The sequence below is a fragment of the Stegodyphus dumicola genome, chromosome 1 (genome assembly GCF_044657685.1).
Source record: "Stegodyphus dumicola isolate Sdum_Otavi_A_Nest chromosome 1, ASM4465768v1".
Classification (NCBI taxonomy): domain Eukaryota; kingdom Metazoa; phylum Arthropoda; class Arachnida; order Araneae; family Eresidae; genus Stegodyphus; species Stegodyphus dumicola.
The window spans coordinates 40,309,081-40,330,171 of record NC_140768.1 but is presented as its reverse complement, the minus strand read 5'-3'; the positions used below and the strand labels follow the sequence as shown (position 1 = coordinate 40,330,171).

Here is a 21,091-nt window from a genome sequence, read left to right as displayed (position 1 = left end):
AGCATAAAAACAAAAATACCAGATGAACAATTTAAATAATGCCCTTCGCAGTTGCATCCATCAAACTAAACAGCGATGCATAGCTATTATTAGCCCAAAGGACGTTAGCACATAAGGGCTATTAATTTGTTTTGGGATTCTGCGTCGATTGTTCCCACCAAATATTAAAGCCCTGCATTATATTTAAAGAAGTTTATAAGGCATTTCTTCCACCTTCTTGGCGTGCGTTCATGGTGTAGTGGTTCTGCTCACTGGGCCGGTATTCCAGTGGTCCGGGGTTCGATTCCCGGCAAAGGCATTGCTAATTTTTCATCTTGCCTGCTTCCAAAAAGTTCTAATGTCTCTACAAGTTAAATAATGAAAAATCTGCATGAATGTATGTATGTTTCTCGCATTGTGATAAAACAACGTAACCTGGAGTTATCCAATTTTCAATAACGTAATCCTCCACCGAATATGGGTATCTGGAAGTCCAAATTTGTAATTTGTAATTTGTTTTGTTTTTGATTTCATATTTTGTAACACATAAACTAATTTTTGATTAACAAACTCAACGATTTCAAAGCAAGCCATGGCAACACTGTACTAAAAAAAAAAAAAAAAAAAAAAAACACTTTTATCTCTGGCGCGCGAGACTGTGTATCGGAAATTCTAAAGATATGCTCATTTTAAAATTATTTTGCGATATTGCTGTTGAATTGAATTTTATGGTTTAAGTGTAAAGAATATGATATTTAATGAATCAAGGTAATCCACAAAACGTTAAAAGAAGTCCCTTTGGGCGTAATGTAAAATCTGAATGCTTTCGGACTTTCAGATTCAGTCTCTAGTGTATTTTTGTAGAATAAGATTGTTCTTGACACACCATTTTGGTGAATATGGCCACGAATTTCTCAAAAATTGCAAATCCATTGACTAGAGGAAATTTTTAAAGATACATTGGTTTGGGGGGGAAGTTATTGTTAGCATTTCAAACAATTTCGCTTACATTAGCCTTTGTGTAGTAGAAACAAGTTTCATTATTTGAAATTTCTTTAATAATAATAACAAAAATATTAATTTTCTTTTTAACAAACTAAATTTCATTGTATTTAAGAAATATCGCTGTTTCGAAATATTTTTGTTCTCTTACAAATGTTTTTTATTTACTTTTTTTTTTTTTTTTTTTTTTTTTTTTTGCACACTTTGCTCATGGTGGCGCACGTGGGAGAATGCCCAAAGCGCATCTAAAGTTTCATCCCAGCACCGCCTAGCATCGAGCCACGGACAGGTTGTGACGATTTTCATCTGCGGGCAACCCCCTCCCTCTTTGGCCCAATGGTTCAACCCCAGTGACCCATCCTTTCCCAGAAAGCCGCACAGTCGCAAGAAAAAGAATAAAAGATTAAGAAAAAAAAAAAGAAAAAAGTACTTTTACCACTTCACCCTCCATCTCTTCTCGGGATGGGGAGCCGTCCTCCCGCAGCCGATCCTCCGATTCGAAGAGTGCGACACATTTTTCGCCAAGCGATACAAACGCAAAAGGGGGAAAAGAGACTCGGTAGTTGTTTTAGTAATTCTACAACACTTCATTTCTCTTTACGAAGAAAGAGATCAAACAAGAGAAATTTCAGTCGTGCAAATACATACAAACAAGAGAAACATTTTATTTTTCTTAAGAAAACTTTTACTTTGGAAAAGTTCCGTAGAAAAGAAGGAAAAAAGGAAAGCTAAGATTTACTGCATTTTTTTAGAAGTAAACTATAAATTAGGCATTTTAAATGTATGTATGTCATAAAGCAAACAAAACAATAGATTTAAATTAGGCAACAACAAACGTGTGTTTGGGGTAGATTTTAATTTGTTAATTTTGTTTTACATTGGCGTATTTCTCTTTTGTTTTGAAATACAACAAAACACGCATAGACACTGTGTTTTGTGATAATATCAAGCACCTTAGATATGAGAGGATTCGAATAAAATTTGTTAAGTGATACGATACCACAAGTCTGTTTTATTATTATTATTATTATTTTTAATGTTAGATCATATTCTGGGATTAATTGTTTCTATCATTAACTATGTCTTTAAACAATGAAACTGAAATAAACTAATCTAAAAAAACCGATGATTTTCAAGATCTGGTGATACAATGTTAATCTTCATCATCGTTTTAGTTAAATAGGATTTTACTCCGTGTTACATTACATATGGTGAGGAGGAATAAATAATATAAAAAAAAATATGAAAGGTTTCACATTTTAAGGGTCACCGAAAAGGGTTTGTTAAGGTTTTTTACGCTCTCACTGAGCTCACAGAACATGAGGGATTAGGGTCTTCTGGAGTTGTAGATCTTGTCTTTCCAGATAAATAGCCAGATCTAAATAAATGCTTTAATCCATAAAAAGCATTATTAGCAGCAACAACAAGTCTCTTTATTTCAGGTAGGATCAGGATCTAATAATCAGGGTAATAATTTGAAAAAGAAATTAAACCGCCATTCAAAAAAGCTTATTTTCATTTAGATATTCCTACTCCAAATGTAGTATCTAATTTTTACCATTAGCATTTTATAATCTATCTTCTTTATAAACTTTAAATGCGATTATTATATTTAAAACGGAGTTAAATATATTCCACTTAAATATTGTACACATACTTTTTATTTTCTGAAATTTGAATTGAAGATCTACATGTGTTTGATGAATGATAAAAATGTTTCTCTAAGTATTACTTAAAACATTTTTTAATTCTATCATCATAAAAACATTCACCTTTTGCTTTCAATTTAAATTCATGATTAGGGAAAGAAACAAATATTTTTCAATTTTTTTTTTAAATTGAAATCGAGTTAATAAAACCATTTTACTGATTAAAAGAATTAATGATAATACTGCGAAAATAAAGAAATATTATTTATAAGCGAGCGTAAAAAAGTTCAAGCAAAAAGAAGAGCAATTTTTTTCTCAGCGGTGTTCTTTTTTTTTTAATTAATCGGGATAAGCAAAAAAATTCTTTTCAAGAAAATAAAACTTTCCCCTCCCCCAATTATGATTATTATTGCGGTTTATATTTTTCATCTTCCGTTTAATGGTTTACAAAGTATTTCGTTTCTCGGTTTAGAAGACTAGAGCTTGACTGGTTTGACTTGGTTCTGTTTATTTGATTATAACAAAGCACTCGAGGGATATCTGTTTAAGGGAATGGATACCTTCGGGAGATAACTGTCTAAGAGAAACTGGCTCATATACACATTACGCAAAAAAACTCGAAACGCCCATGCAGGGCAGTCCGTTCGAGGGGATTCGAACATCGGACCGAACTACCAGTGTTTAGCAATTTTACTGCTCTGCCGTTGATAGGCCAAATAGAGCTAGAAAACAACTGATAAAACTGCTTCTAAATTGTCACGAAAATTAACTGAAAGCATAATAATACCTTGCATAATATACCAATAAGTCATATATCATAATTTGTAATATTGTTACATTTCTACGGGTTCGTGGATTTGGAGTGATTAATGAAAACACTTGATGAAGAATGAAAACACAATTTATTAGCCCGTATTATTCCGTATAAAACTACGGCAAACACGCTGAAGCAATCAGAAACACAGCCTTCAGGCTATCATGCTATAACGGTGAAGTCTGCTTCCCGACAAAGCACTAGAGTACAACTCCCGACTCAGTTCGGTCATTCTCGGAACTCATCGTTAGACTCTCCACTCTAGAGCTCGCGATGCACTCGACGAGACACTTCAGTACTAGACTGCTACTCCGCGTACAGCAGAGTTTATAATAGGTTTTGGCCTGCTTTCGAGAACATTCTGGGCCAAACCGGTAAGAATTATTTCTAGAATGTTCTCCATGCCTCTACGGCATATTGCCAAATGGGCGATTTCGTGCCAAACATGGCAATCTTACCTTTATTTACAATCTTCTGGCAACCCTAAACCTGCCTTGTGGGAAAGCTATCTTACCGCGGCTGGGCATTTCGTAACAATGTAATTATACCATATATAAATTATACCATTATATAATTTATACCATAATTTATAATATACCATAATACCATATTAAATGCATAATATACCTCGAAATTCCTTCGTAAACTTCGTTACTTCATCATTCCTTTGTGAAATACGACAGAAATTAAAGCTCTAAGCGCAGCTGCCGAAAGCTCGATATCTAACATTTAAAACCGTCATCGTAAATATTTTTTAGTCTCATTAGCATCCTGGTGAGAGCTAACGAAAAGGCAAAGTTATAGTACAGATTCAAAACATAAAAACTGGTTGATTAACGTAAAATACTTTATGTTTGTCTGGTTTGTACATCATTAAGCCCAAAACAGGTAGAAAATATTTAATGCTCCTAAGTATGCGAGGTCTATATGGCTCAGATAAAATAAGCCGCCATGAAAGGCGTTTATAGGAAAATTAAGCATTAGTAACCAATATTACTCAATCAATGAAATCAGCATGAAGGTAACCTGTTTAGTCACCCGGAAAGAAATACTAATGTTCTGCTAAGCTCATACAGAACTGGTAAATGTAAAATATTTAAGGCACAAATTAAACTTTCGAAAGATCTTAAGAATAGATATAACTACTTTATAAATGGGATGAAAATTTAGGTGATGTCTTTGCAATTATCATTGCGGGAAAATCAGGATCAAGGAAGTTTTATTTACGGAGTACATTAGGCTAGGCCTTTAACTCCACATCATCAAAATATAAAAATAAATTCCATCAATAGAAGGGTTGATCAAGTAAGCGGGAAAATCAGTGCCCCTTTAGAGTCAAGGACACGAAGGTCTATCTGCCATTGTTTTCGACCATCCAAAACGGCCAACAGCCCGATTAACAGCTCCCACAATATGCGTCGGCCAGCAGCTAATCAGCTGTTTACCGGGTAAGCGAAGGGGACAACCCGGAAATCGAATCAGCGCTTGAACCCCATGAATCGTACGTCGCGTCTGGCAAACAGGTGTGGAGCTGCTGACTCAAACTGGCGCGTTCAGAGTCTGGTCGTTCATTGCTAGCATTCCATTCCGCTTGAAAGAAAAGCGAAACAAAAATGGATTGCAATGGTGTCTGGGAACTGATTCATTCCTTGACTATTGTGATTGCAATTAGAAACAATCACATTAATTTACAGCAATAAGTTGATGTCCTATGACATCATGCTGCATTAATATATCTCTAAAAACCTAAATTTTGTTTAAAATGTCCATTCCAAGGTAGATAGATGAGCTGCAGCTAGTGCCGACTTACTAATGCTGTAATGCGGCATCTAACTTATTCATCTAAGTATTCAGCATTACGAAATATGAGAATGATTAACTATGAAGAAATATATGCGAGTCATTACGTTATGGAGAAAAAATCTCAACGCTGTGATACAAGGTAAATGGTATCTAGCAGTTTAACTAACTGTTGCTCAGAAAATGGAAATTAAAATTCTGAATTTATAACAAATTTTAAGTAGTAACAATGTCTGAGATTTGGTTTCGTTATTTGAATGTGGCAACGCACATGAGCATTATCTGCTTAAGGGGAGGGAGGTCTTCGTGAAGGAACCTTTAAAGGTTGTTTTGGTTTAGTTGATAATGGCACAGCACATTAGGGCTCTTTGCCTAAGAGCCTTCGCGAAGGACTTTCTAAGGAAAACTGACTAGTGTACCCACATGGAAAAAAACCACGAAAACGCCCATGAAGCCAGCCCGTTCCATTGCAGTCAAAACCAGGTCGGAACTACTAGTGTTTAGGGATTTTACCCGCTCAGCCGCTGGTGGGTGGAATCTTTAAAGGAAAATGGCTCGGGAAACGTGGGAAAGCGATGAAAACTGACCATGCAGCCATCTCGTTTTCCTGAAAACCGTTCTGCTGCTGGTGGGGTCAACACTATCGGGGACTTGTCGAAACAAATGATGTATGGTCTATAAATATGCACAATACTTATTATATACTTTATAACTGAGAAAACTTTAACGAATTTTTGATTAGCAAACTCAGCGATTTCAAAGCGAGCAGTGGCAACATTGTGACGAATATTATATTTTTATCTTCATCGAGCAAGACTATCTATCGGAAATTCTAAAGATATGCTGTTTATAAATATTTTGTCATTTTGTGTTTTTTAATTTTTGCCTCTTGATACTTCATTTTGCAATGCAATTAATTAGGATTGCCTTTATGGCTTATCATTACATTCTCAGAAGAAGCAGTGTTTTCACGGAGCGTTTTACAGGACAACGGTCTGGTGTTTTTTTTTTTTTTTTTTTTTAAATTAGAGTGAACGGGTCAAAAAAAATTAAATGCTCTCTTAGATGAAATTGCTCCTACTCAATAATTTCAGCTTCTTAGTGAAAGATGCCAAATATATTTGTTAATGCTAATGAATAATATTAACTAAAATGTCCATAAACTTAATGACGTTTTAAATAATTTTCTGAGTAGTTATTAAAATAAATAATCAGTTCCAAACTTGAAATTCTAGTTTGCTATAATTTTAACCGTTCTGGCTTTGTTCGACAATTCTGTTAATAGCTTTTGACGAGATGAGAAAGATTTTTAGTCCAAAGGGGCTTTGTCCCTGAAGGACTATTGTTTTCGTTTTGCGATTTTTCGTCGGACTCATAAACGTCGGTTCACTTTTCAAACTGTTGCCACAAAATGTTAGAGTCCTGCATTATATTTGAAGAAATTAAATAATGAAAAATCTGCATAAATGATTGTCTATTTCTCGCATTGTGATAAAACAATGGTACATAGAGCCATCGAATTTTGAATGACGAAATCCTACTGCGAATATGGGCATCTGAAATCCCAAATTTGGAATTTATTTTATTATAGATTTTATATTTTGTAAAACTTTAACGAATTTTTGATTTACAAACTCAATGCTTTAAAAGCGAGAAATGGCAACGTTATATAAAAAAAAAAAAATACTTTTATCTCCAGCTCGCGAGACTGTGTATATCGGAAATTCTAAAGATATGCTTAATTTAACATTATTTTGCGATATTGCTCTTGAACTGAATTTTATGGTTTAAGTGCAAAGAACATGATATTTAATAAATAAAGGTAACACTCAAAACGTTAAAAAAACGCCCCTTTGGACGTAATTTAAAATCTGAAACATTTCAGATTTTTTTTTTTTAAATAGTTTTTACTTTGAAAATTTGCTAAATACATATATAATGCGTTAAAATTCATAAAACTGATATAATTAATTTTTTTATTTTTATTTTTATTTTTTTTATTTTTTATTTTCCTCTTCTATTTCGAGGAAGAAGTTCAATTTATTGCATGGACATTAGTCATGAATATTGAATGACAATGCATATACAGAAAATTTTATAAAAGCAAGAACTGCATAAGAAATTATGCTTCCAGTTTAATTTATTGCTAGGCAGCTACAAAGTAGTTATTGTATTCAGATAAGTTTTTACATTTGTTACTAATGCAAAGAGTTAAACCGATGACTGAATGGAATACATGAATACAATATACAGGGTGATCGGGAATTATTGAGCTGCTTCACATTTGACAAGAACGATTTCATTCAATGGTTAGCATTTGCAATACATAAAGTGTCTAGGTGGTATTTAATTTCACGCCACGTATTACGGAGTATCTCAGGAATTAAGACACCCTTCGATTGTGAAACTGAATAGCATCTAGACATTCTACATATTCCAAATGGTGCTCGTGTGGAACTTTTTTTAACTTTAGGTGTTACAAACAAAACTATTTGAATTTTCCAATTTTAATTAAAAAACATTCACGTAAGTATATTGCTTTGTTTTCTTAATATTCACCCTTGAAAAGCGCTTAATAATTTAAAATCAACCTGTATGTTAAGAAAACAGTTTTATGAATTTTAATTAAAAAACATTCACGTAAGTATATTGCTTTGTTTTCTTAATATTCACCCTTGAAAAGCGCTTAATAATTTAAAATCAACCTGTATGTTAAGAAAACAGTTTTATGAATTTTAATTAAAAAACATTCACGTAAGTATATTGCTTTGTTTTCTTAATATTCACCCTTGAAAAGCGCTTAATAATTTAAAATCAACCTGTATGTTAAGAAAACAGTTTTATGAATTTTAATTAAAAAACATTCACGTAAGTATATTGCTTTGTTTTCTTAATATTCACCCTTGAAAAGCGCTTAATAATTTAAAATCAACCTGTATGTTAAGAAAACAGTTTTATGAATTTTAATTAAAAAACATTCACGTAAGTATATTGCTTTGTTTTCTTAATATTCACCCTTGAAAAGCGCTTAATAATTTAAAATCAACCTGTATGTTAAGAAAACAGTTTTATGAATTTTAATTAAAAAACATTCACGTAAGTATATTGCTTTGTTTTCTTAATATTCACCCTTGAAAAGCGCTTAATAATTTAAAATCAACCTGTATGTTAAGAAAACAGTTTTATGAATTTTAATTAAAAAACATTCACGTAAGTATATTGCTTTGTTTTCTTAATATTCACCCTTGAAAAGCGCTTAATAATTTAAAATCAACCTGTATGTTAAGAAAACAGTTTTATGAATTTTAATTAAAAAACATTCACGTAAGTATATTGCTTTGTTTTCTTAATATTCACCCTTGAAAAGCGCTTAATAATTTAAAATCAACCTGTATGTTAAGAAAACAGTTTTATGAATTTTAATTAAAAAACATTCACGTAAGTATATTGCTTTGTTTTCTTAATATTCACCCTTGAAAAGCGCTTAATAATTTAAAATCAACCTGTATGTTAAGAAAACAGTTTTATGAATTTCTTGAATGCACATGTAAATAGGTACTGGTGTTTATAAAATTATATGTTAATTCTGAAGCTTTTACTAAGCATGCATATATATGTGGAAGATTAGCAAAATTATACTACGCAGACACACACACACATATATTATATGCAACCTATCTTGCATATTTTCGATATTAGCTTCTAGCGTATTAGGTCTTTTAATGGAGCAGAAAATGTGACAAAATGAGTAGCCAATGGCTGGCCTCTAGACTGCTGGTCAGACGTGCTTCTAATACACAATGAAGGCTAGCGGCAAAACGAAAGAAAATACCTTACAAACAGCTTTTCTCTTTTTCATTTGGATATTCGATTTTGGACCCTTATTAGCCCAAAGGAGCGTTAGCCCAGAAGGGCAATTAGTCTCGAAATGGCATTTTGCGTCGAATCACGAAAAGCGCTGAATAACTTTTCAAATTGCCGCCACCAAATACGATTGCCTTGTATTATATTTAAAGAAATTAAATAATGAAGAATCTGCATAAATGTATGTATGTGTCTCGCGCTGTGAAAAGACAACAATTTCTTAGAACCATCAAATTCTGAATAACACCTCCACCCCGAACATGGGCACTTGGAAGCCCGAATTTCGATTTAGTTTTATTATATACTTTATAACTGAGAAAACTTTAACGAATTTTTGATTAGCAAACTCAGCGATTTCAAAGCGAGCAGTGGCAACATTGTGACGAATATTATATTTTTATCTTCATCGAGCAAGACTATCTATCGGAAATTCTAAAGATATGCTGTTTATAAATATTTTGTCATTTTGTGTTTTTTGCCATGTAATATTTCATAAATTATCGGGAATTCTAAACGTATACTTTTATAATGCTTTTAAAATTTTTGTCATTTTGTTGTTGAATTGTATATTGGTGTAAGTGAGAAGAAAATGATGCTTAATAATAAAGCTAAAAAGACAAAAAAAAAAAAAAAAAACACAAGGGGTGAGTTAGTAGGAGTGTAACAGCAGACTTGTAGGCTGTGAGCTCAGCGAGAGCGTAAAATATACCTTAACGAACTATGTTAAAATCTGAAACCTTTCAGATTTCTTTTTATTATTTATTTAATGATATTACGAAAGTTATTTACTAAATTTTGAGTTGCTTGAACTGTTTCGTTTATTGTCTGTCTATTCAATATTAATTCCTTTATTCATTAATTTTTAAATATTATATTACTATTTTAATTTATAAGATTTATATGTATATAAATTCTCGGAGATGCTGTTATATTTTTTTAAAAAAACTTTAGAATTGTTCATCAGCTGATTTTGAATGCAGAAACACAAGCATTTTCGAGTGGGGGGATTGCGTTTGAGTCTGATATGTGCTCCACTTGATAACGTTACATCAGATATAATTGAATTCCTCTTCTTTATTCTTATCTCTTCTTTAATAATTAAGCTAAAAAGAGAGAAAAAAAGGGGGGTGAGTTAGTAGGAGTGTAACAGCAGACTGGTAGGCTGTGAGCTCAGCGAGAGTGTAAAATATACCTTAACGATCTATTCTGGGCGACTGTTAAAATCTGAATCCTTTATAATTGAATTATAAAGGATTAGATATAATTGAATTCCTCTTCTTTCTTATTTTTCTGGATTTTTTGAGGTATTTATTATTTTTGGTTTTAATTTCACATTTCTCTAATTCTTATTTTGCATATTTGTAGGATATTTTGAAATTTATTAGTATTGGATTTCACTGTTCTGGGGGTCTTTGTGCAAAATGGGTTCTAAATTTCTTACTTTTTGTCTATACTGATCCATTTTTAGAAGCATATTGAGCGAAAGTGCTGTTATGTTTTTAATTAAAAATGATTTATGATATCTCTACATATAATAAAAGAAAGAGTCTGTCTGTGTATGTTTCGTAAGCGCTGCGCGTAAGCTAATAGACCCACAACTACGAAATTTGGTACGTAGGTGCATCTAGACAAGAGCCACTACACCTCGAAGTGATTTTTTCGAAATTCGAATTCAAATTTTTTTATTTTATGTTTTGTGACGAAATCGCGTCATTTTGAGGCATAATGGGCTATAGGAAAGCGAGATTTTACTCTACACACTCCATTTTCCCATCGTCATGAAACGTAGGCACTTAGCTATTTTACGAACTTAAAATAAATTTCGTGTTTCAATAAATCGATTAAATACGAATTTATTTAACAAAGGGAGCTTAACACCTTTTCAACGGGATTTATTCTAAAATAATTTATTTTTAAAAATGTACAATTTATTTTCTTTGATTTTTGGACACGTTAAACTTTTATCCTTGCGACTGTTTTTAACAAGAAGAATTTTGGAAAAATGATAATATTTTGTATTTTTAAAGAATTTTTTAAATGAAGCTTCGGAGTACACTTCTCACATCTTTAAAAATGTGATTTTGGCAACAATTTTCCTGTCTTATTGTTGTTGATAGATTTTTGATGAAATCGCATCATTTTGAATAGTTTCATTCTTTTAGAAATATGGGTTTGGCAACAATTTTTCATCGTATTTCTTATGTCACTGTTTTTAAGAGATTGCCATATTTCATTGTCATTTATATATATATATATATATATAAAATACATTTTTATTGATATTTTTTTCATAAAGTTGTTCTGCAGAGTAAAATTTAAAATTCTGCGCGGAATTTTATGTTTTTTGAGTTGTTTTCATGTTATTTTTTGCTTATTTCACTGTTTGTAAGATATTGAAAAGTTTTGCATCATTTTTTTTCTTCAACGGAAAGTTGGTTAATTTTATGAGGATAATTAATATTTGCATTAAGGGATATAGCTTATTTCATTGTAATCTTTTTCTCTTGAAAATATAAGAAAAATATCATTAATTATACTTTGATTTTCAGATTTTTTTTTGTTTTTTGTATTCTTTTATCTTATTTATTGCTCATTTTACTGTTTTTAAGATATTAAAAAATTTTGAATGATTTTTTTAGAAAACAAAGTTCTTAACCTCCTTTATACCATTTGAGTTCTTAAGATTTTGCAAAGGGAAGTTGGTTAATTTATTTATTAGGATAATTAATATTTGCATTAAGGGATATTGCTTATTTCATTGTAATTTTGTTAAACGTAATAACTTTTTTTTATGAAGTTGTTCTGCAGAGTAAAATTCTACGCAGGTTTTAAATTTAACGTTTGGTGTTCCCTTTAGCCATTTTTCCGGTACATTTAAAAGCCAGACGAAGGCTGGCAGCTAAGCTGCTAGTATATATATATAACTTGGCAAATTGTGAACTCATTTTAATTTCTTATTTTGCGATGACAGTAGATTTTGTAGGCATTTCTGTCATATATAAGATAAATAGATCTATATAATCTTTTTTGTTAACAAGGCCATCTTTCTCTAATATGTTTGTGAAATATTGTGTTAGAGTTGAGATTACTTCTAGGGGAGGGGAAATGGCTGCTCCATTTCCTTAAGTTCAATAAACTTTGCGGCTGTACTTTAGTAATAAGTACAGCAGGCTGTTTTTGTAGGCTATACTTTATATAATTTTGACAATTGAGACTGGAATTAAGATGAATCAAAATGTTATAACTGCATAATGATATTCTTTTTTGTACCCAGTTTAATTTTTCTTTACTTTTAAATTATCTTTTCATAATTACGCATCTTTTTCTTACAAATTGTATTAAAATCATATATGGAATTGCTTCGTATAATAATTAAGTAAACAGGAGAAATATTTTTTTGTGAAGGAGATTTATTATTCTCCTTTCCGTGGTATGTTAACAAGTCTTTTAATTTCTTTGGTTAAAAATACGCAAAAGTTTCTTCAGTTAGTGAAATAGATTTTTTTAAATTTTTCCACGTTTGTAAGGTCCCTCACTTGAAATCTAAGTTAATGTTGGAAGTGAGGAACCTAGGAACTGATAAGCGAATAATCGCTAGAGTTCGAAGACAGGAAACAAGAGAGAAGGGTAAATAACCATTTATTATTTCGATAAGATTTCACAAAACTCCGCCTGGGAGTGAACAAATAAAGTCCGCACTTTGGACTTGAACTTAAAAAACTAAGAATTAAACTAAAACTAAGATTAACTAACTAAGTATAGCCAAAGCTATCAAGGTACAATGAGAGTTGGCCCCTTAACCTATTTTACTACGAAGCTTAGCAAGGGCCTGAGTACGGCCGAGCGTATAACAGCTTTGAGAGAGTGTATTTGGTGTATTTTTAATTATGGCAAAGCACACTAGGGTTATCTGCCTAAGAGGAGGGATGCCTTCGTGGAGGACTTTCTAAGGGAAACTGGCTCGTATACACGTTACACATGGGGAAAACCACGAAAACGCCCATGCAGCCAGCCCGTTCGCGGGATTCGAACCTCGAACCGAACTACCAGTGCAGCTTTGAGAGAGAGAGCGGCCAAAAAGGCAGACGCGCGTAGTTCAGAAACTCTGTTTCTCTTTCTGTCTCTCTCTCTGTCTAACTTCGTGGTTTAAATACCGCTCCTTCTCATTAAATATTCAGCAAATTCCAAAACTACGTTCTGGCCGGAAGTAGTAAGTTGAAGTTAAGAATTTGACAGGAAAGGAACTTTAACTTAAAACTTAACTGTTAATAAAATTAACATAATCCTTACACGTTCATCCAGCGTTAGTCAGTTTTAATAAATAATTTTAATTCCAAAATAGTTTTTAAATCTTTATCTCAATATAATTAATTTTATTCTTTTCATGTATCATTCTTTTCATATTCATTTTTGTCATATTAATATATCATTCTTTAACTTGTTGCGTTTTTCCGAATTATAGCGCCTTCGAAATTATTTCATAATTAGCGCAAAGGGCTGTTAATCCGGAAGAGCTATTGATCTCGAAACGGTAATTTGCGTTGAATTATTGAAATCCGACGTATCACTTTTCGAATTGTTGCCACCAAATATTATCACCCTATATTATATTTAAAGAAACTAAATAATGAAGAATCTGCATGTATGTACGTATGTTTCTCGTATTGTGGATAAAAAAGTACCTAGAGCTATTAAATTTTGAATAACATAGTCATCCACCGGAACATGGACACCTGAACGTCCGAATTTGGAATTTGTTTTTTTATCTATTTCATATTTTTTAAAACTTTAATGAATTTTTTAATAAAAATTCAATAATTTCAAAGGGAGCAGTGGCAACACTTTAAATAAGGAATAATATTTTTAAGAAATAAAATATTTTTATCTCCAGCGCTATCTGAAATTCTAAAGGTATGCTGTTTTTAAATATTAGCCCAAATGCTCTCGAAACATGCATGTGTGTGGTGCAAACGGGGTGGGGGAAACCACGGTCGTCTGGTTGTAATATAAAATCTGAAGAACTTTCAGATTTTAAAAAAAATTATAATTTAGTTATGAAATTTTCACATAATGCGCAAAATGTTTTTCTACCTAAACAAAAGATATCTACAGTACATTCGCTCGAATGCTTAGAGAATCTCTCTAATATTAATGTCTGTATAGTAAGTTTTAGCAATTTTAAAGTTACAACTATTTTAATGCAAAATAATCAATATAAATGTAATAAAAAGTTAAGAGATATCATAGAAAAAGATGATGATAAAAATGGAGATGCAGTTATGGCCAGTTGATAGAGATCTTTATTTATGACATACCATTTTCAACATAAACAAATGATCCAAACCACCGCAAGAATCGCATTCATTAGTCCGTATCTATAAGCGCATATTCATATAGTCTTCTTATATAATTTATTCTTATACAATCTTACGTTTTATATAGCCCGTATATAATACGTAAGTCTATATAACTATGTATATAGCGTCAGTATATAATACATCCTTACGTCTTAAATATTACGTCTTATATAGTATATGTACTAGTTGTGTAGTAGTGTTTGGAGCTTAGATATTAACTTGACAGCGATCGACCAAATCGGGAGCTCTACTTTAGTGCTTTGTCGTGAAGCTGTCTTCATCATTGTAGCCTGAAGGCTGTGTTGCTGATTGTTTAGCGTGTTTATCGTAGTTTCTCGACGACTGTAAACGTGTCTTTTGGAACTCCCTGGCGTAATACTGGTGAATAAATTGTGTTTTGATTCTTTATCAAGTGTTATCGTCAGTTACTCCAAATCCACGAAAAAGGCAACAATACTTTTCTGGCAAAAACTGTTTTCTGATTACTTTGTCAAACAAATTATAAACATGAAAATTCCACAGTATTAAAGGTGAATTTATATGTTATTAAACATATCTTTACTTTTGCCTGATATAAAGACGCATTTTTTATTTTAATTACAGGGCAAAAGACGGAAGGTAGATGCGGAGAGTGACATAACCAACGTCAGCCAACATACCAATTCTATAAGGTAAGCTGTTTTGTTACGAAAGTTTACGAAGCGTTACAGTTTTCAGCAACTTTTGGGTAATAGGCTGATAAGCATTTGATTCGTGGGTGTTTCTTAAACGCAAACTGCTTGCGTGAATCAGAGCAGATATCTTGTGTTCTAAACCACTTAAGTCTGACGAATATTCAAAAGAAATATTTTAGGAATTTATATTTCTACTCTTATGAATATGTTTTCAAATAGAAGTAAAACTCAGAGTCAATTATTTTCCATTCATAATGGAACTATAAAATATTAATTTTGAGTAAGGTAGTGCAAAAATTAGGTTCAAAAGTCCTAAGTGCTAATAAGACATTTTAAAACCTTTATATATCTGCTACAGCCATAAAAAAAAGAACTGTAATATTTGACTAAACTGTAATATATGAAGTTTGTTTTTGATGAGTATATTATCTGCTTTTTTGAATTTTAAATGAACCGAATCTTTGTGGTTTATGGTGTTTCATCAATTCCTTTATTTGTAAAGGCCCAAGGGAAAATTTGTTCATATAAGGGTGTGAAATAATAAATCTACGTCAATTTTATGTTATGAAATATGCCTTATCTGTTAAGTAGTATACTATAAGAAGAGTGGTATTTTATCACACACTATTTTGTTTTGTAAACCTGTAAATATCACAAATTTATCTTACTTATGCCAAATTTATCTTCATAGAGTGGAGGCTAGATTTAAAATACTTAGTGTATTCTTCTCTGAGAGAAATTTATCAGTTAATAGTTGAATATATTACGGTTTAAAGATTTCTAACTCGAAATTATTTCAAACTTACATTCAATTTACATTTATCAAACAATTTCTTCACAAAAAACGAAACAGAAATGAATGCGAAGGAAAAAATGTAAATAGGAAAAATGATAATGAAATAGGAAAATATAGACGAAAAATATGCGGAAACTTCGATAAGTTCTCAAACTATATCTACACTTTAAACAGGTTTGTGGTATAGAACAGACAATGCAAAATATTGCAACAGGCTATGCGAACAAACTATGCGAGACATTGCGAAATATGGAGAAAGATCAAGATTAGAAACAACAGGTTAGGTTTAACAGGAATGCGAGAAAAATTTGGGTCATGTCAAGAGAAACATGTCAATGTGAAACATAAAATTAGCAAAGCAACAACTATCTGTTTGGCGTAGATTTAGTAAAGAACTAAATCGATTTCAAAGGCGAACAGATACAAGTATATCTTCATCGGGAGCAAAGAAATTTGAAACAATGGGAAAGCAGCGGGCGCAGCAGTCGTGCTGTAAAATATCAATACGACCGTTGCGTTAGCTGCTTTCCAGTTTTGCAGATTTCTTTGCTCCTGATGACTAGAGACCTTTACCCGTTTGCCCTTGAAATGGATTGAGTTCTTTACTAAATCTACGCCAAACAGATAGTTGTTGCTTTGCTAATTTTATGTACCGTATAATTACCTACGTGGATTCTTTCTGAGTGAATAAAAATCAGTCTTTGTATATGAGTTATTCAATTTAGGTCTCTGTAAAAAATAGTACATGTAAATAAAAATGCTTATAAATAAAACAATTTTACGTTTGTTTTACAACGCGTTGTAACAAAGTTTAAACACCAAATTAACTGTTGATAGCTCGCTACCTCTTCGGATACTTCCGTTTTATGGAGGAAATTCAAAACGCTGACATTTCCGACGTGATTTGCCACTAGAGTTTTCAACAGCAGAGAATAGCTTAATTCTAAAATTTGGTTTGGCATATTCTTCACATCTAGATGAATAAAACGGCGGGATTTCATAAATACCTTTCAAATTCTCATATTGCATAATACAGCTAAAAATACCAACACTAACTCTTCAATTTTGTCTAAAGTTTTAACAAATATTAGAATACGTTTAGCCGTGAATAATATTGTAGTTCAAAAACTATCCAAACTCTCTTAGAAATTTTACAAGGTGATTGACACTATTTACAATTAACCCTATTTAAGATGAGCATCATTTTTGTATCTATTTAGCAGTGAATTTATTTGGTATGCATCAAACGAAATAGGGAATGTCAGACTTTTTCAGAGTTTCAGAATCTCATAAATTTTATATGTATTAGAATGTATCAAACTGTTGATATATTTTTTGAATGAAGTGCTTTTGCTTCATTGAATCACTTGTAGAAGATCAGAAGACTGTGGTTGCAGCTAACCCCTGGAATCTTACATATTCATGGAATCTTACATTACGAGACTGGTTATTTAATGGAAGAATCCATTTTATATTTCTGCTGATTTTTGCTGAAATTATCCACAAACATACATGATCTCAAAACTCTTATTTCTCACACTATGACCCCCCCCCCAAAAAAAAACCCTTGTAGCAAGCATAGTAAAAATATGATTCCTCTAAATTCCTACATTTTAGAAGTAATTTAAAGCTGAGTCAATGATTTAGAATTATAAAGCCATATTCTGTAGTTAATTGCAAACGCAATAAATTGTTTCATCAATTTAGATCAACAAAGGATGTATAAATGAAATGATCAAGAAATCCTTTTAATTTCTGAGAGAAAACTCGGATACCTGTTAATATATGTTTTCTTCAGAAGATATCCTAATTCAGCAATTTTCAAAGTAACCATTTTCTAATTTTCAAGTAAGTCCGGTTTTACCTCAGCTAGAAAACTTTTATAAACGGCATTAAGTTCCGAAAAGAGATTTGGAATGATGTATATAAACTATCGTAATTTTTTGTAACAATTTTTTAACTACTTTGCCCCGAAAGGAGTGCGATTCCATTTTACCCGAGATAGCATCGATCCACATTTCAGTAGATATTACAAGTTATAAATAATGTGATATAATAATAATTCAGTTTCCATACGTTAGGGTAAGACGTTAAACAAATAATCAATATTTCTGTGCACTGAAATATCAATATCTCTGTGCATCAATATGTTCTTCAAATTAAGATTTCATTGAGGAGTTATTTATTCAGTACCAGCGAAAATGCACTGCAGTTGCTTTATAATTTTTCAAGCGATTTGAGAAAATAATTTTGAAAGTTAGGTAAAATACTATATGCTTTGCCATTTCAATAAATGAAGCTAATTCATTCATTATTTAAAAATGCGCGTATTCGAGAGGTCCAGGTTCGAGTCCCGGCGAGGGCATTGTATATTTTCCACGTCTTCGGCTTCAAAATATTCTAATGTTCCCAACAGTGGCGCCTGAACTATAAAGGGTGATAGGTGATGATTCTTCACCACCAGGATTTGGCGCCTGTGTCCTCTAATCCCCAGTCGCCTTTTAAAAGGGGGATTATATAAAGTATTTTCTCCCTCTTTCTGCATGCCTTCGTGGTGTAACCGGCAACGCACTCGACGCGTATTCGAGAGGTCCAGGTTCGAGTCCGTTGAGTGCATTGCTTATTTTTCACGTCTCCTGCTTCAAAAATCCTAATGATTCTACAGTGGCGCCCGAACTAAAAAGATGGTGGATGTTTATTCTTCATCATCAAGACTTGGCGAATGAGTCCTATGATCCCTAGTCTCCCTTTAAAAGGTGGAGTATATAAGGTACTTTCTCCCTGCTTTCTGCATAACTTCGTAGTTAGTTAGTTGACTGCTGAGTTAGCACACTCAGCGCGTATTTGAGAGGTCCAGGTTCAAGTCTCGGTGAGAGCATTGCACATTTTTCATGTCTCTCGTATCAAAATAACCTAATGAGTACAAATTCTCGAATATTTATTATACTGAATTTACTAAATAATATTTATTGTTACTGAATTTACTAAATAATATTTATTGTTACTGAATTTACTAAATAATTTATATTGGTTACTTATTTATTTAAATTTTATAATATAGCTTAATACTATAATTAGTTGATTCTTCAGTTTGTAAATACTCTTAATATAACTTAAGTTTACTATTGTTCAGTTTCTAAGATTTTATAACATTGCCTTATGTTTCCAAACACTTCTCAATAGAAATTTTCCTTTTTCCTAAAATTTTACGAATATACTTACAGTTATTTGAGGAAAAAGCTCAATTAGGACATCACCCTTGAAGGGGGAGGATCGTTAAAATTTAGTTGAAGCCAAATTCTGGGAATAATGTCTGTCGGCTTTGAGTTTAAATTCATTACCAAAACTTCGTTGCTATTGCATGTGAATTTTACGAAAAATAAAACTGTCAGCTGAAAAAGTGTACTGCCATTATTAAATATCTGCAATTAAACTTTCCAAGGAAGAAAAAAGCATTTAAGTTATTTTTCTAAAATTAGCGGACCTTTTTTTGTCTTCCCTGGATAGTTACTTTGAAGCATATGCGTAGTTCTATATACACCAGTTATTGGAATTTAAACTGAAATGCATGAATCGGTATGGATATCAAATAACGTGCATTTTGATATCTTCTACACTAACCCCGTTATTTCCTATTAAAGGACATTTTCCCTGCGCTCTCTCGCTCGGTACCCTTGAAAACTCACAGAGCGTAAAATTATCGCATTGCCACTCCCGCAGAGATCAAAATGCAGATATTTAAATGAATTCGTCCGGCCACGTGTCCCTCACGAGGCCCCATTGTGGTCTGGAGGGCCCATCTCTCGCGGGATGGACGAACACTCAATCAAGTTCGCAATCTGTCGCTAATCTGCTCTTGTGCTGTTGCCCTTATATAAATCTGTTAATCTGCCGCCGCCCCCGCCATTTGGAGGGGTCACGGGGTTTAATGCGTTGAGGTTCTCCCGCTTGATCATCACGCTGGTTTTGCACCACTCGAGCTTAGCCGATTGCGCTCTGATCCCAGAACTGCGCTGGATCGTTTTAATTCTTGCCGTCTTTCATGCTACCCACCGGATTTATATTTGCTGCTGCCGTCTTTCATGTTCCCGACGGATCTGCAGTTACTGCTTATTTGTGCTTTTTTTGTTGTTCGTAAGCTAAAAGCTGTTCGGCGAGCTGGAGGAACATGGACATGCTGGCTTCTAAAGACAAAAATGTTTGCTTCTATGGACAAAAATAATAATTAGTTACTTTTATAATCAGAAAATAAGTTTTGATTGGCTACAATGGGAGAAAAAATTGTTTTCATAAGCATTTTTGGTTTCCTATGCATGTAGCAATGAAAATATTTATCTGTTTGTATAACTTGAAGCTGAAAATTTTGGGAAGGAATATTTTTGTTGATTGCCAAAAGTTTGAGCCGCATGAGTTTTCCACTGGACTGTTATATTAAAATAAAAACGTACTTCATCGCGTTCAGATATTTCCAAGATTAATTTCTCCCCTTTTCTTCCTCAATTGTCGAAAAATTGTGGAAATCTTACTTCACATTGTTAATTTTTAGAAAAGGTTTTCCTGTGAAGATTTTATACTACACCACAAAGAAATCAAAAATACTGTTACGAAATGTACAGACGTGGTAAGATAGCTTCCCCGCAAAGCATTTTTAGGGTTGCCATAAAATGGCAAGAGAAGGCAGGGTTGCCACATTTGGCGAGAAGTCGCCCATTTGGCGACATACCATTCACGGATGGAGAACCTTCTGGAACAAGTTCTTACCGGCTTAGCCCAGAATGTTCTCGAACACAAGCCGAAAGCTATATAAACCCTGCTGGTCCGTGCCTCGTCTAGCGAGTCGTGCCGGAGTCGATCGAGTTGACAGCCGGGCAACGAGTGCCGAGTGGGTCGTCGAGTGCACCGAAGGATTCCCTTAGTACATCGTCGAGAGAGCGTGTTGAGCTCCGGGAATGACTGAACCGAAGAATCGGGAGCTGTGCTCGTGTGTCGTCGAGTGCGTCGCGACTTGTAGCGTGGAGAGTTTCGAGAGTACGTGAAGTTCCGAGAACGACCAAGCACAGTCAGGAGGCTGTCTCCACCGTTATTGCCTGACAGTGTGAAGGCTGTGTCGCTGATTGTTCCAGAGTGTTTATAGTAGTTCATCGACGACTGTAAAA

The 21,091-nt window shown here is 32.9% G+C and overlaps 1 protein-coding gene across 6 annotated transcripts in view; it reads left to right on the top strand.

Moving 5' to 3' along the window:
• Nucleotides 1–21,091, top strand: part of eya (eya transcriptional coactivator and phosphatase 2) — a 493,645-nt gene that overhangs the window by 154,488 nt on the left and 318,066 nt on the right. For all 6 annotated transcript variants that reach the window (XM_085814100.1, XM_085814095.1, XM_085814105.1 and 3 more), the window contains exon 2: nt 15,069–15,136. In XM_085814100.1, the coding sequence (XP_085670226.1) occupies nt 15,069–15,136 (68 nt within the window). The remainder of the gene's footprint in view (nt 1–15,068; nt 15,137–21,091) is intronic.